Source organism: Rattus rattus, chromosome 11, assembly GCF_011064425.1.
Source record: "Rattus rattus isolate New Zealand chromosome 11, Rrattus_CSIRO_v1, whole genome shotgun sequence".
Taxonomy (NCBI): domain Eukaryota; kingdom Metazoa; phylum Chordata; class Mammalia; order Rodentia; family Muridae; genus Rattus; species Rattus rattus.
In genome coordinates, this window is record NC_046164.1 from 22,076,993 (window position 1) to 22,092,759 (window position 15,767).

Genomic DNA, 15,767 nt, shown 5'->3' on the forward strand with positions numbered 1-15,767 from the left:
ATTCAAAGTGCCTAGAGTAAATCGTCCTATTCCAGATGTGGACCTTCACACTTAGGAATTTCTTCCTGCAAAAGAAGAGCCATCCTTTGCATTTCAAGCCAGTCTATAACCACGCAGACAGCTATGCCTTTCCCTGGTTTATGAACTCAACCTGCATTTTAAGAGCCATCAATATTATGGGTAATGGTTAAGTAAGTAAAAATTAAGATTTCACGTTATCTTGCTTAGTTGCAAAACATCTGGCACCGGTCGTTTATCTTCTCTTCTGCAGGAAATTGAAACCTGCATAGTCTTTATTATCCTGGTCATAAGCATGCTGGGAACTATAACTTTACATTGCCATTAGTTTTATTTGGGGATACTATGAATCGGGCCATACGCCTACTTTTGACATTCGCTAAGCCTCCTTCACAATAAAAGTCAATTTTCTCTTCTCTGCATTACCTTAGGACCCTCCCACATTAACTTCAGGAAAGAAAATATTCTTCTTCTTTTTTTTTTCTTTTTTCCAGAGCTGGGGTCTGAACCCAGGGCCTTGCGCTTGCTAGGCAAGTGCTCTACCACTGAGCTAAATCCCCAACCCCGAAAGAAAATATTCTTAACCAATGCTAAACTGTCTCTTTGGAGGACTCACAGTGTCACAGAAGCTGCTACAGCTTTTTAGAGGGAACACGTTTTATCTCCATTTCCAGGGTTAGATGTAAAAAAGCAAGAAGAATTTTGATATGAACCAGCCTGATGCCCAGGTCAGTCACTCCCGTTGAATACTGTGCTGTTTGGGCAGAGCTGGTTGAATGAACCCTGACTCTAGGAACTGCCTCTAAACCAGTAACTTCAACCGAGCATCATAAAATCCCATCGTCTCATCTTTGTGCACCTTCAGTTGCTCTGACCAGCAAACCAATTACTTAAGCTCTCAGATTCCATTCTCTCATTAGCAGAAGAATGAAATGCTTATATAATTAAGTAAATTGATTTTTGTCGAAGAACAGCACAGATACAGTGCTTGATTCAATAAGGGTTTCCCTCATCCTGAGATAGCCTTGAGGAGATTCTCTGTAAGTGTGCTGAGGCCCAGTGCAGAAGGGCTGTGCCTGGGGCACCAGTGATGCTGTGATGCTTGCCAAGTGCTCAGTGCTCAGGAAAGAGAGTTAAAGACGAAGCGCTTTGGCTTGTGATGGCTTCATCATTGGAGGCAAGATATGGAACAGCAGCTTCTCCCCCTCAGCAGCTGGATCGAGTAGAAGCACTGATGTCAGAGACCTGATGCAGTACTACGTAATAGTTTCCCAGCATGCAAGTAGGCATCTCACGCTCATCTCAAGAACATGGAAGGCAACGGCTGGACAGATGGCTCAACAATTAAGAGCCCTCGTTACTCTGTGTGTTCATTTCACCTTCCCCATTCTTAAGATTCATTTTTTTTTTATTTTATTTTGATATAGATTCTTTTTGAAACTGGATCTTCCTATGTAGCCCCGACTGTCCTGGAACTCACTAGGTAGACCAGTCTGGCCTCAAACTCACTGAGATCAACCTGTCTCTGCCTCCCGAGTGCTGAGATTAAAGGTGTGGGTCATTACACCAGGCAGGATTCATTTCTTGCTTGCCTAGCCTTGCCTATACCTATCTCTCCCTAGGGCTGTGCTGTTTCATAAACCTTATCATGAGTGAATGGCCTTCTAAAAGCGATGCTACCGTGAAGGATACAAAGATGGGTAAAATGAAGGCATCATTCAGGGGACGATGATAACTGAATGAATACGACATTAAGAAAATTAATACCAACATGTTTCTCCGGCATGGAGGAAAGTATCAGGGGCCCACTTTTTCCACGTGGTGCTAACCCGTGTAGGGCTCTGTGCAGAGAAGTATCCTGGTGAGCTCTCCTTGTTTCTTTTTTGGAGAGTGGATATCTTGGGGATGGGTGAGTCTCCCTACATCGCAACAGTGTAGCAATGCTAGTTTTGTAGTTCAGGAGCCACAGAGCCACTCTGGATGAGTGCCTAGCACCAACCACAGACTGTTGGATGCAGCATCAGGCATTGCTTTTTCCGCTCCCTTTCTTTTTATCACACGACTGCATTACCAGAGACTCACACTGGCACGCTATTTTTTTTTCCTTACCTCTCCCGGCTGCCTATAATCCATCATTACAAAGAGCAGCCTTAAAAACAGCACTCAGGGGAGATATGAATTTCTTTCCACTTCTCTCTCAGAAAGAGCACCTTAGAATGGTGGTGGTGGGGTGCATTTAGCTTAAAGGAATATAAATAAAAAGAAATCCACCTCTTCTCCTTTTGAAGATGCTAAGCCTCAGAAGGATTGTTGGTTCTTTCTTTCTTTTTTTTTTTTAAAGGTCATCACCCTGGCTCCGAACTGAACATTAAAACTGTATACCTGGTAATAAACTGGGGGCTTTTATTGGAAGCCATTGAGGGGAGGCAGGCCTGAGACTGGGATTTTTGGATGCAGCAAAGCCACAGGCTCATAAATATAACTTGTGAGGTTCATGTTGTGGCTAGCCAGGACTTAAAATTTGTGACTTCTCCAATTATATGAGGTGACAAGGGAACAACTGACTTGTTCTCAGACAAGACTGCTGTGTTCAAAATTATGACCAGGAAACAGAAATAGCCAAGCTTCCTCAGGCAACTAGAAAACTCGGCAGAGCTGGGTTAAACCATTCCTGGGGTACGGGCAGGTGTACTACATAAGAGAGCACAAACAGAAGAATCCATTACCTCCCTTTAAAAATCTATTTTCTCCTTAAAACAACTCTATGGGTTGTTTTTTAAAATATGTTATTAATTAAACAAAATTTTCATGAACCACACAAAATTTCCATCAACTTGATTCATAAAGAACTGACCCCAAATATTGTTTAACTAATGCTTACTAACCAAACATGTCTTAATACTTGCTAATACCAACTAGGACGTCTGGATTATTTAAATTCAGGTCTGTAGGTGCACACAGTCTAATTTTTCCCAGTCTGGGTGACTGCTTGTTTCAGTAGCTAACAAAAACCTTGGGCACACGATCCCCCAGGAAATGCTGGGTGGATCTCTAGGTGGTTACTGTTGCCACCCTGCAGTAGAAGACAGGATGATGTCTAGTTTCCTGTCATTTTAAAGAGTTTGCACAGCAGATTGAAAGCCTCCTTTTGTATCTTCTCACAAGTGCAAAGGAGCTGTCCACCCACTGGAGACAAAGAATATCAGTAAATACCACTCAATTCTGTGGCTTTTCAAGGAATTCAAAATATTCTTTCTTGCCAGGCATACAAGCACAATCCTACCACTTGGGGGGCTGAGGCAGGAGAACTATAATCTTGAGGGCCAGCCTGGGCTATGTAGGAAGACACTCTCTCTCTCTCTCTCTCTCTCTCTCTCTCTCTCTCTCTCTCTCTTGCACACGCGCGCGCGTGCACACACACACACACACACACAGACTGGAGGAGTTTAAAATGGAAACTAAACACAAGCCAGGCCTTGTAACAGGTACTCAGGAGGCTGAGGCAGGAGGATCACAAGTTTGAGTACCACCTCATCTATACAGTAAATTATAGCAATTTAATGGGATCTTGCCTCAAAATTTAGAAAGAGGGGATGGGCATAGCTCGGTGGTATAGAAGGCCCTAGAAGGGATTTCTAGTTTTTTAAAAATCATTTCTCTTCCGTGAAGGAAAAGGACATCCCCCCAACCATATCATAATCTTTCTTTTTAATGTGACTTGACAGCACGGACTCAGAAAGAGCCCACACAATCAGAAAGAGATAACGTTAGAGCCAGAGCATCTGTGCTCACACATCCTCTAATTAGGATCCCTCCGTCCCTCCCTGTTTCTCTGGAGAGGACAGGGGGCTTTTTAATTGAGGCTATTAGGAGTTCTCTTTACACAACGACACCCCGTGAAGTGAAGGCTCCAACAGAAGCTCTGCCCACTTTACAATTGCTCCATGCAATTCTGAGAAATAATGATATCGTGTCTCATTTAAAAATAAACCCCAGGCGTATTCCCTATGGCTTTCTCTCCCCTGCCTACTCACACGAGTTTCTTCTTCTTACCAATTAGGCAAACTTTCCATTACTTAAGGAGGTGGCTTTGATCATAACTGTTCCCTGATAATGAGACATACTAAGTTGGATTCCGTTTGCCCACAGTTCCTTCACTCTGAACCCAAGGCTACTTAAAATGAACTCAGATCTCGAGTTTACTCTGAACAGATACTGCAGCTTCCGGATTTCCTGTCCGATGCCATATGCTGCCTCAGAACTCACCTGGAATGACCCTCACGTTCAAAGTGCTCAGTTTCCCAGAGTCATGCCCTCTGAAGAGAACAGATGAAGACTTGTAGTTATGACCTGTTCCAAGAAAAGGAATTAAACATTTAATGACAAACAAGCAAATTCTGCCTGCTGTGGTGGCCCATGCCTCTAATCCTAGCACTGGGGAAGCTGAGGCAGGAGGATCCTGATTGAAGTCAGCCTGGACTACAGAGTAAGGCCCTGGTCCCCCTCCCTTCCAAAGTCACATTCTTGCTGTCTTCCTTCTGCTAGTTCAAAGGATTAAGCAACAAGACATTAAGGGCTTTTACTGTTGAGTCTTCTTTCACTAACAAACACAGAGGCCTGTTGGTGCAAGGCTTTAACCTCGGCGTGGCACTGGGGAGGTAGAGGCAGATATATCTTTGTGAGCTCCAGGCCAGCCAGAGCTACATACTGAGTCCCTGCCTCAAAACAAACAAACAAACCACAAGACAGTAACAATAACAGAACCCCACAGACTTTTCCTAAAATAATGGTTTCTCCACTACTGTAAATATCATTATCGCCCATCTGCTCATGAAAAGTATCACCCCTTATTTTAAAAATACCATTTTTATCTATATTGATATGATATGCAGCATACTTAGGAAACAGTTCAGATTAATTAATGTAATGGCATGAGTATTGTGGGTTTTTTTTTCATTACTTTATATGCTTAGACTTGTAAGAAAAACCTGTGAAAGCTACCAAATTTGTCATCTGAATAGATATTTGAAAGAATTTAATATACTTCCCACTAGCCATGTCTTTCTATGCATTTTCCTATCTTGTATCTTTCTTTATTAATTGTATTCATACAGGAAAATAGTTCAAGAAACATAGAACTTACTTAATTAAAATAACAAAGATTTCAATGCCTATAAGATACCAAGTCTTTATACTGTAATTTTGCTAATTGTGTAGCTTTGGACAAAACCACTAACTTTTCTGAGTTTGGCAATTTTTTCCCTTTTCAGGCATAAAACAAAAATAATAGTACAGTTTATATATTGTTCTGGTTTCATTCAGGGGCTATGACAAATACCAAAAGCAAAAGCAACTTGGGGTAGGGATTTATTTGTCTTACACTTCCTGGTAGCAACAGTCTAGCGTTGAGGGAAGTGAAGGCAGTCCTGCTTGCTGATATTCTGCATGGTGTTACCTCCACCAGGAAACTCACTTCACAGCCAGGAAGTACAGCAGGAACCACAGGGGTTGCTGCTTGCTAGCTGGCTTGCAGACTGGCTTATATTTTCTTATAAGTATATACTTTCTTATATAGTTCAGAATCACCTACGTAGGGATGGTGCTGCCCACAGTGGGCTTGCCCTCCTTCTATGTCAATTAAGAAAACTGACAACCCTATCACCACACAGACACACCCAAAGACCAGTCTGATCTGGGCAACACCTCCATTGAGACTTCCTTCTGAGGTTATTCTAGATCATGTCAAGTCGACAGTTAAGGCCATCCAGGATACATGCTTTGATCTGTAGGTTGATATTTATATGCAGGTGAGGGCTGGCACAAGTTAGGTCAAGTTGGACAGTAAAAAGATAAGACAGGGGGCAAAGTTTTTGTAAGGCAGGAGAGAAGGGAAAGGAGGGAGAGAATCTAGATGGAGATGGAGGATGACCCAGATCTGGTTGTCCTTGAATTGCCAAGGTGGTTGGGATGGATTTTTGTAGGCAAATTTATCTTATCTAGGTGGGTGGTTTATATCCTTATCAATTGGTTGTGAGTTCATTGTGAGGATGTATTGTGGATTGAGAATTTAATGTATAAATCTGATTGATAAATTACAGTTTATTGAGTCATGATTTCACTGGGTTATTAGGAGTGTGAGCAGAGTCCATGGCAGGGAGCCATGATAGGCCAGTTCATGCTGGACTTCCAGAGCTCTGATTTTACTTGGTAGTTGGAACCAGAGAGTTCACAGTTAGCAGAGAGCCACCAGGAGAGATACTAACTAGAGATAAATTATGGTTAGTTCCATTTGGCCCCATGGGTGCTGGAACTAACACTAGAGACCAGCATGCCACGTTAGCATGGCCTGTGAACCCCCTGGGTCAGAGAGTACTTGGGGTCAGCCTGGAGCTGCTGAGATAAAAGTACCTTGCAGTGCCATGTGGCCCTATGGGTGCTGGCACTAGCTCAGAGGTTTAGCCATTTTTTTTTAAATATTTGATCAGCTGGTGAAAATTGTTATTCTACAAATACACAAAGTGTCATGTCATCAACTATGACACTTTAGGCCTTTATTACTATGGTATCAGAGATAAGATTTGATCTGAACCTACTCTCAAAAAGGTTTTTTTTTTTTGTTTTGTTGCCTGCAACAAAGGTTTAATCCAAAGAGTCAGTGGCATCTTTGCTTATCTACAGGTGAGCTTTAGCTACTCTGTTGCTGCGATAAATAACAGCCTTGCATGTCAGAGAACATAAAAGTCTAAGAAGTGAGCTTGCTGGACAACACTGCAATCCTTCATCAAGAACTGGCTGTGCCAACCAAAAAAAGGAAAGAAAATGCCTGGGGGTGGTGGTGGTGGTGGTGGTGGTGGTGGTGGTGGTGGTGGTGCACACCCTTAACCCCAGCACTAGGGAGTCAGGGGCAGACAGATCTCTGTGAGTTTGAGGCTAGCCAAGTCTACAGAGCAAGCTCCAGGACAGCCAGGGATATACAGGGAAACCCTGGAGGGAGGAGGGTAGGAGAGAGAGAGGGGGGGAAGATCTCTTTAGTTCATCATTTACCCCAGCTCCTCCATGTGGTAGAAGCAAGTACCCTGTAGGACAGAAGAGGAAAGCCTTGTCGTGCAATGGTACCTCACTCAAAGCTATAGATAGTGAGATGAGGATTTGGCTTGAGTCTACTTATCTTCAGAGCCTGTTATCCTGGTGATTCTGTTCATACTTTCTTTGAGAGATCAGCCACACACATAAGAAGTGCTGGTCGAGTCTGATATGCAGCCAGTGTATGTGCACCCACACACAGTCTTTCCTGATAGGTGATGCCCAGGTCATACTAATTACTGAAGCTGTTTAACACTGCTCCTACCATCCTGACTTAAAAGATTCCTTTCAGGTCTGCCCTACCCAAACTTACTAGTGACTGTCCATACTTATATTGTCACCTAGAAACCACTCTGTTCAGGGTCTCTAACTCTGCGAAGGTCACCACCATGTCTCTGCCTCTCTCTGCCCTCACTTCTTCTCCACCCAGTTCCACCCAGACAGCTCCTTCTTCACCCTGCCCTTCTTCTTGTCTGTGAGCCTTTCCATATAAGAGAAAGGCATGCAGGGTCTGGTGTTGGTCTCTACACTACACCTGCAATCTCTTAGCGTATCTGGAGTCAGCATTTATACATAGTAGGTACACAGTAAGTGGCCAACTGAACTAAAAAGAAAAGGGGGCAAACAGGTGTTGCATGTGCTTCTCTGGGCAAAGGGATGCCCTCAGGAGACAGCCCTCAAAGCGCATTTAGTTCTCAATACTTACTCTGCCGTCTCCACACCCTCCTGTGCTCTTCAAGTATTTTGTAGATAATAAAGATGATACCTAGCATGAAAACGAATAGCACTAAAACGTACCAAGTGATCTTCATGGAGCAAGTGACAGCTGTAAAAAAATATTTAAAAAAAAGATAAATACTATGAAAACCAGTAAAAGACTAGTAGCAGGCTTAGGTACTCGCCAACACGAAGTTCTATCATCTCTATGGCTTACAGGGAGCAAGGACAGAACCATCTCCTGGTTTCTCTCTTTTGACCTCTACAAACATACATGCATGCACGCACGCACACATATACGCACACGCACATACACACACACTCTACACAATGAGGTAGTACCTCAGATAAGAGGCAGTGCTGTGGTGCATGCTTTAATGGAGAAGGTGTTTGCAGCCTTAACTGGAAACAGAGTCACTTGCTCCCCTGAACACCTTTCCACTGTATGAAATGAAGCTACTAAGTGAGGAAATTGGCCAAGTGGCTCCCAGGGACCCATTCAACTCAAACTCCTGGCATTTAATTTCACTTCCAGGCGATGCCAATATCAATGTTCTTATTGTACATCAAGAGTGCCACAGGGCAGCAGCCCTAGAGTCAGAGCTGTGTGCCATTAATCGTCTTGGTCATGGGATCCCACATATGCCCTCAAATCAACAAAGGGCCAGCAAGAGCCCTGGAGATGGGGCAACAACGTGAAGGCTGACAGAGACAGAGGACCCCGCTGAGCTGGATGGGTGGCCAGGGAGATGAGGGATCAAACCCTGCTTCTGCCAGATGATAGGCTGTTACAGCTTGGATACAAAATGTCCCCAGAGACTCCTGTGAGGGAACATTTGGAGGAGGTTACACCTTCTATATCTATGTTCACTATAAACATAATTAAAAAATAATTACTCATAAGATGAATAGGCTTTATAAAAAGCATTCTAATGGGGAAACTTCCCCTTTTTGGAATCATCAGAAGGCATTTGTTTCTAGGCGATTCCTTTCTCTAGTTTTATGTTCATCTGACCATGGGCCCCCGTCCCAGCACTCTGCTCGACATACAGAGGGCACTCGATGAATGGCTGCATCATACAATTCTTTCTAATAATACGACTTTATGGGTGAGGTGGGGGCACAGTGCCTAGTAAAAACTATTAACTGTGGGGTTCAGAACAGGGAGTTAGAAACTTAGTCAGCCTTGAACAGAACTTAGATATGTCTGACCTTCTTTCCCCTCAGAATCAACCAGTGACCCCTCGCCTCCAAGGGCCTAATCCGAACAGGACTACATCAGAAAACTACTCCCACCGGGTCTGTGTCAGCGCCGAGAGAGGATGTGTTGGGTTGGCTAAAAGCCAGCTTTAATTATATATGGATATTCACCTTTTAAGAGAACCTTTGACTTTGTCAGCTCTTCCTCAAGCACAGATACCAGACAAACTTCAGTTATCCTAGGACAGAGACTCTTTCTAGTGTCCCAGGTCACGTTTCTCACAACCCAGACATAACCACCTCTGTCTCCAGTCATGGCTGAGGCTCATGAAAAACTCATTTGGGAAGGAAAAGCAAACAGATAAACAGAGTAATGCTCTTTCCGGCTACATTATCTCAGCAGCGAAACTCCTCAGCTACTTGACTTCTGGCAAACGTCACAGCTCTCTCTTAATTTTATGTATAGATACCAAAATTCTCCCTCTTCCTCTAATTTTCTTTCAGACTTACATTTTACATCCATTTCTAGGTGCAAGAAAATGTGAGTGCAATTGTCTGTGTTTTTCATAAATCTACAAGTGTGGTTGAAAGACTTTTCCCTGACGGGGTCTTCATCCAAAGCGATGGCTTCTCCAGGATGGGCTTCAGGAGTACAGGTAGTGTCTTCCTTCACAGGATCAGCTATGAGAGCGACGGTGACATTAAAATACTCACAGGGTGAGTAAAAGTCACTTGCCTTCACTTCCTTTGATCCCCTCATGACAAGACCTACAGAGAGGTTAAAAACGGGTTATTTGCAGAATGGCGTTATCTAATAAGAAAACACAGTTCAGAGATAAGTACCACTGGGCGTAGTGAGGCCTGTTATCCTCAGGATGCTGACGAAGGACGGTACCAGCCCCCACCCAGGGTTACATTACAAGACCCTGTCTCAAGAAAACCAATCACAACAAAACGAAGACCGAAATCTCCTCTTTTCTAAAGAACAAAATAGAAAGGGAAGTTTCTACAACTAACTATTCAATGTGTAACTTTTGAAAATCATCGGCTTCCCTTGGCTTACAGAAACACGGTCTTAGTCACTTCCTTCATCCTCACGTGGTTTTCCCACATGTGTGTTTCTCTGTGTCTGTGTATGGGCATAGTGTGTCTACAGGTAAACTGGTGTGTGTGCCTGCATGTGCCTGTAGGGGGCAGAAGGAAACCTTTGTTATTTGCTACTTGGCTAACCGGCTGCTCATCAGGCCCCTGGGTTCCTTCTGTTTCCACTTCCCCTTTATATAACGTGTGTCACACACACGGCTTTCCCTTCTGGCTCTGGGGATGTAACTTGGGTCCTGTGCTTGCCTGGTGAGCACTTTAAGAATGAACACCTCCCTGGCCCAAATTTCTCCTTTTTAAAAGGACATCAGTCATACTGGGCTAGGTTCCAGGACAGTGATCTCATCTCAAGAAAACTATATGTACCACAGTCTTGCTCCAAATGTCACAGCCTCGGGTGTTGAAGGTTAATACTCCGACATATTAAAATTTGAGAGGATACATTTCATTCCATACCACAAGCTATCCCAAAACTTTACCGACTTCCCACAAATAGGGGGGGGGGGTTAACTCCCTCCCCACAGAGTGCTGGAGAGTTAGACTGGTCTCTACTTGGGGCCATGTAAATGAAACACATTGTCTTTTCTATCAAAGATTTAAACAAAACACAGTTAGCTCTGTCTTTAAAGAACTTTGTAAAGCTATGACCTGGAAAAAAATTCCTCCCCAGTCAGCAGTTTTCCAAGATCAGGGTATGGGCTCAGCACTGCATTCTGTCTGAGTTCTCAGCTGCTGCTTCAAGTCAGCCAGCAGCAGAAGGTCAGAGCCCACCACTCCCAGCGAGGTACAGGACCCCTTGAAGTTAGAAATAAAAGTCAGGTGAGACTCTTGGAGGCCATGCTTGCTTGTTTGATCAAGGCTACACACCCTTCAGTAAAAGCAAACCTTTTTGCCTTGCTGAAATACTTTGGATTTTGAGGTCATTTTTTTTTAAGACCCCAGACCTAGTTTCAAGATAGTCAAGTGAAAGGTGGGGGAGTGGCATTGATCACAGAGCAGGAAAAGGTGAAGCAGTTCCCCCTGGTCCTTTGGGGCACTAAGAACAGAGACTTGAATCACTGTGAAAAGGCCCACTTTATGATTACCTTGCTGCAAGGAAGTCCTAGATAAACGGAAGTGGGAAGACGACAGAAAAGAAACCTTCCACAGAGGAAGAGGCAGCCCACAGGATGAGAGGAAGGATTCACAGTGCATAACTGATAAAAGTGAACATGCAGGATGGGCAAGGCATTCCCGTCTAGGAAGGAGGAGGAAGGAGAAAAACAGACAACCTGATTTTAAAATGGCCAAATGTCAGGTGTAATGGTAATGCCTGCTGTCTCAGCTACTCCAGAGGCTGGGGCAGGAGGGTCGCTGGATACTGTGAGTTCAAGCCCATCTTGGGAAGCCTAAGAAAACCGTGTCTCAAAACAAACAAACCCACACAGAACATGGACAGACTTTTGCATCTGTTAAAAGATCTAGTCCAGTGGGGGTATGCAAACATGGTTAACATCACTTGTCATCATAAAAATGCAAGTTTGCACGATAATCAGAAATGGCCTGACTCCTGTCAGGGTGAGCAGTGGATGGATAAACACTGTTAAGAGTGGGGAGTCCTTGTTCTGATCGTGAGATTTCCCAGTCGGTTTGGGACATAGTAAATAAGTTCCTCAGAAACTGAACAGTCTAATCACCAATTGCTCCACAAGATCACCTCCTGGCAGATATCCAGAGGCGGGATATGGTGGTAAATATAGGCATAGGTCTGGCCCTCAAGAGGCCCTTCAGAGAGCCAGACAAAAGACAGCTCATACCCAGTGGCTGATTGCTAAGCCCTTACTTAGAAGTGTTTTTTGTTGGTTTGTTTTTAGAATTTATTTTAAACAGTCACTAATTGAAAGGGATTCCCAGCTAACCCTTTTAGCTAGCAAATACATGTGAATTACACTGGCCTTCTGATGGATTTCATGAAGGAGTATTTTGTCTTGAATAGGTTAAACTAACATTCATGAAGAATACAAGGCCCTGTGAAATCACTCATTAGAAGCCGCATCACTGTGTTCCAGGGTCACTAGATATTAAAACCGAATGTTTTGGAGGTGCACAGTATATTCAGGCAAGCACAGGTATTTGAAGGTTGGGAGACAACCTTCGGTGCCATTCCTCAGGTACCATTTGACTTCTATTTGAGACGGGGTCTGTCATTGACCTAGAACTCCACCACAGCCTATGCTGTATGGCCCGTGAGCTTCCAGAGACCTGCCTGTCAGTGCCTACCACTTTGGCATTTCTTTTATTACAAGCAGGCTCTCCGGCATGCCAGCCCTTTCTTTTCTTTAATATTTATTTGGTATTTATTATGCATCTGTGTGCATGTATGTACACACAAGTCCAGTGCTTGCAGAGGTCAGAAGAATGTATCAGATCCCGTAGCACTAGACTAACAGGTTGAGCTGCTCTGTGTAGATGCTGGTCTGTGTGGGGATGCTGGTCCTCCGAAAGAGATGCTGAGCCATCCCTGCAGCCTCAGTGCCCAGTTTTCATGTGGGTCCTGGAGTTCAAACTCCATTCTTTACATTGTAAGGCAAAAAGCACTTTACCAACTGAGCTAGCTCTCCAGCCCTGGAATGCTTGCTCCCCCCACCTCCACCCTCCAGAACAACTTAATTTAGACTCGGTAAATATCAGTCTATTCTTTTGTGTTTACCTTTTGATGTTTGTTCCTGAGAAGTGAAATCCACGTCTCCTTTGGATTCACAAACCAAACACAAGGAGCACATCGGCAATCCACTTGTGATGCCTTGGCAAATCTCAGCGAAGCTTTGGAAACTGGAGTGATTTGGAAGGATTCCCATAATAGTCTGTGTTTCCTCTGCTGGTTGCAGAAAAGCCACAGAAGAAAAATTGAAGGAGGAAAGTGGGTAGGTGGAATTAGGTAGGAAACACACTTCCAGACAGGAGAGCTCGAGTGTTCTCTCTGCAGAGAAACAAAACAGAACTCTCTTCAGCTATGGACTTCTGAGTTGTTGACATTTGAATAAACACAAAGTAAGCTCTCCGTTGTTCCTAGGCAGAGGATGACTAGTCCATGACAAGGCTATGTTTTTACAAGAATTAGTATCTACCCCCTTTAAGCATTTCTTTTTAAATGTGTCAACATTCCATGCTAGTTTTCAGAGAACAAATATCCATGTAGGGAAGGGATTAGAAACACTGGCATTTTTGCCATCCCCACTTCTAGAAATTTTCAAAGGATTCGTGTGCCTGTGTGCATGTGCTGCATGTGTGTGTGTGTGTGTGTGTGTGTGTGTGTGTGTGTGAGTGTGTGTGTGTGTGTGTGTGTGTGATATGTCACACGTACATCTGTGGAGGCCAGAAGAATGCATAGGAACCCTTGGAATTAGAGTTAGAGTAGCCTGACATGGGGACTGGGAACTGAACTTGGGTCCTATGCAAGAACAGTAAATATGCTTCACCACTGAGCCATCTCTCCAACCCCTGGGGAAAAAATAACAGACAAATCTAAAGTTTGCCTGACTCTATCCATGATCAAATAGTCAACTGCATGGATCTGAAAAGAAGGTAACACAATCCATGACGGCAGTCCTGTGTCTGCTTCCTGAGTCTGCTAGAGAGGAGCACCACAACCGTGGCCGTTCAGAATAAGACAAACTGTTGGTTTGGGTGGCAAGAAGTGCAATGTTAATGTCAACAGTCAGAAATCCTGACGTGTATAAAGCTTAAGAGAATCTAGAAGCATCTTCTCCCTGATTCTCTCCTAACTCCTGGTAGCTGCCTTTGTTCCTTGGCTTATATGCCCCAGTGTCTCCTCTGTCACAGTACTGTCCCCTCTGCGTCTCTGTTTTCTACTCTTCTAGCTCTGTCAAACCTCCCTCTGTATCAGCCAGGGTTCTCTAGAAAGACAAACTGATACAGTGAATGAAAAATATGTAATTTGCATACATATATGTATATGTATGTATGTTATTAGAGCAGCTTATATGCTGCAGTCCAGCTAGACCAACAGTGTCTGTTTACTGACGGCAAGTCTGAGAATCCAGCAGCTGTTCAGTCCGCGAGGCTGGATGTCTCAGCCGATCTTCCCTGTACTGGAATCCCCAACAGAGTAAGCTCTAATGAAGGAACGGACTCGCCGGAAAGAAAGAGTGAGAACAAGGAAAGAGTGAGAACAAGTAGAAAAAGATGTTGCAGTAAGTTATCCTCTACTCTAATCACCCAGCAGTGTGGCATGAGTTCCTTGCTGCCTGCCTCAGTGTTCTAAGTTCCCAAATGAAAGACATGCAAACACCGCCTTCTATTTTAATATGCCTCAAACAGCTCAATGTCTAGGCCACTTCCAAACTCCCACCTTGGTAACACCTCCCCTCTGATACTACTGAGTTATTACTTTCTAAAATCTGTATTCCATGTTTGCTTCCCTAGATCCAACGGGGCTGCTCTTCCCTGTCTCTTACATAATCGATATGCCCTCTCTTCTGCAGCTCTCAAGCCTGGATTCCTTCCCAACCTGCGCCCATGGTGAGTCTAAAAAACTTGCCCCCTTCTCCTGTTCCTCTTGCCCTCAAATCCTAAAGTCCCACCTCTGTCTCACTGCCCAGGTATTGGCTGCCAACAAGTTTATTTACCAATCAGAGCCAAGTGGGGGCAGGGACCCTCGTCATACAGGCCAAATCTCATCTGGGTTCAATCTTGGGAACCCAATTACCATAATACCAGAGTTAAACCAAATCCACCACAAAGAGACTTGACAGTCTTGTTCCCAACCATGGGTGATCAGTTCCTTCCTATCATGTGTTTCTGCCTAGCCACAGTGCATTGCTTAAAATGCAGACTCAGCAGTTAGGAGCACTGGCTACTCTTCTGAAGAACCTAGGTTCAAGTGTCAGCATCTACTGGTGATTAATTACACAACCATCTGTAATTCCAGTTCCAGGGCACCAAATGCCCTCTTCTGGCCTTCAAATTTTTAAATATGATCCTGTGTTCCAGATTTAAAAAAAAAAAAAAAACTTAAATGCACAGGGACCAAGCTAATACAGCACCCACACAGCAACTGTCTGTAACTTCAGTTCCAGAGGATCTTAAACCCTCATACAGACATACATGCAGGCAAAACACCAATGCACACAAAATAAAAATAAATAAATTTTAAGTGCATCCTTTGCCTAGACTAGGGCTTACCTGTGATTTAATCAATATGAACAAATCTGAGGTCATTGTGCAATTGAGAATACTCATTTAGCAGTGTGACCAATTAAGGACTAGATAACACACCTTCCAGTGACTCAGACACTGTCAGCTATTCTTTAGATCTGAAATAGGTGACGTGGTCAATCCTACCTCTCCGAGACTTCTTCACCTTTCTCTGAAGTGTAGCTTAGGATCTCTAAGTGCCACAGAGCACAAGGAGACAAGAGCTCCACTTTCAAAGCAGTTACTTTTAGTTCCACCTTGGCTCAGGCTCAAAGGGAAGCCAAACTCGTGACTAATGTTAAAAACATTTTTAATTAGTGGAGTTTATATTTTAATAGTAATTCCATAAGCATTTGATGACTAGTAATTTGTACTGTCAGTTAATAATTTAAATGCTCATGTCCTAGCCCTCTGTATTTAAAAGTATTTCTCAAATAATTCACATGTAGTTT

The 15,767-nt window shown here is 43.7% G+C and overlaps 1 protein-coding gene across 2 annotated transcripts in view; it reads right to left on the reverse strand.

Moving 5' to 3' along the window:
• Tmem156 (transmembrane protein 156) overlaps positions 1 to 15,767 on the reverse strand; it is a 28,300-nt gene that overhangs the window by 5,289 nt on the left and 7,244 nt on the right. For both annotated transcript variants that reach the window (XM_032916462.1, XM_032916461.1), the window contains exons 2-5: positions 12,809 to 13,078; positions 9,529 to 9,786; positions 7,808 to 7,927; positions 4,285 to 4,368 (exon numbers count right to left, since the gene is read on the reverse strand). In XM_032916462.1, the coding sequence (XP_032772353.1) occupies positions 4,285 to 4,368; positions 7,808 to 7,927; positions 9,529 to 9,786; positions 12,809 to 13,078 (732 nt within the window). The remainder of the gene's footprint in view (positions 1 to 4,284; positions 4,369 to 7,807; positions 7,928 to 9,528; positions 9,787 to 12,808; positions 13,079 to 15,767) is intronic.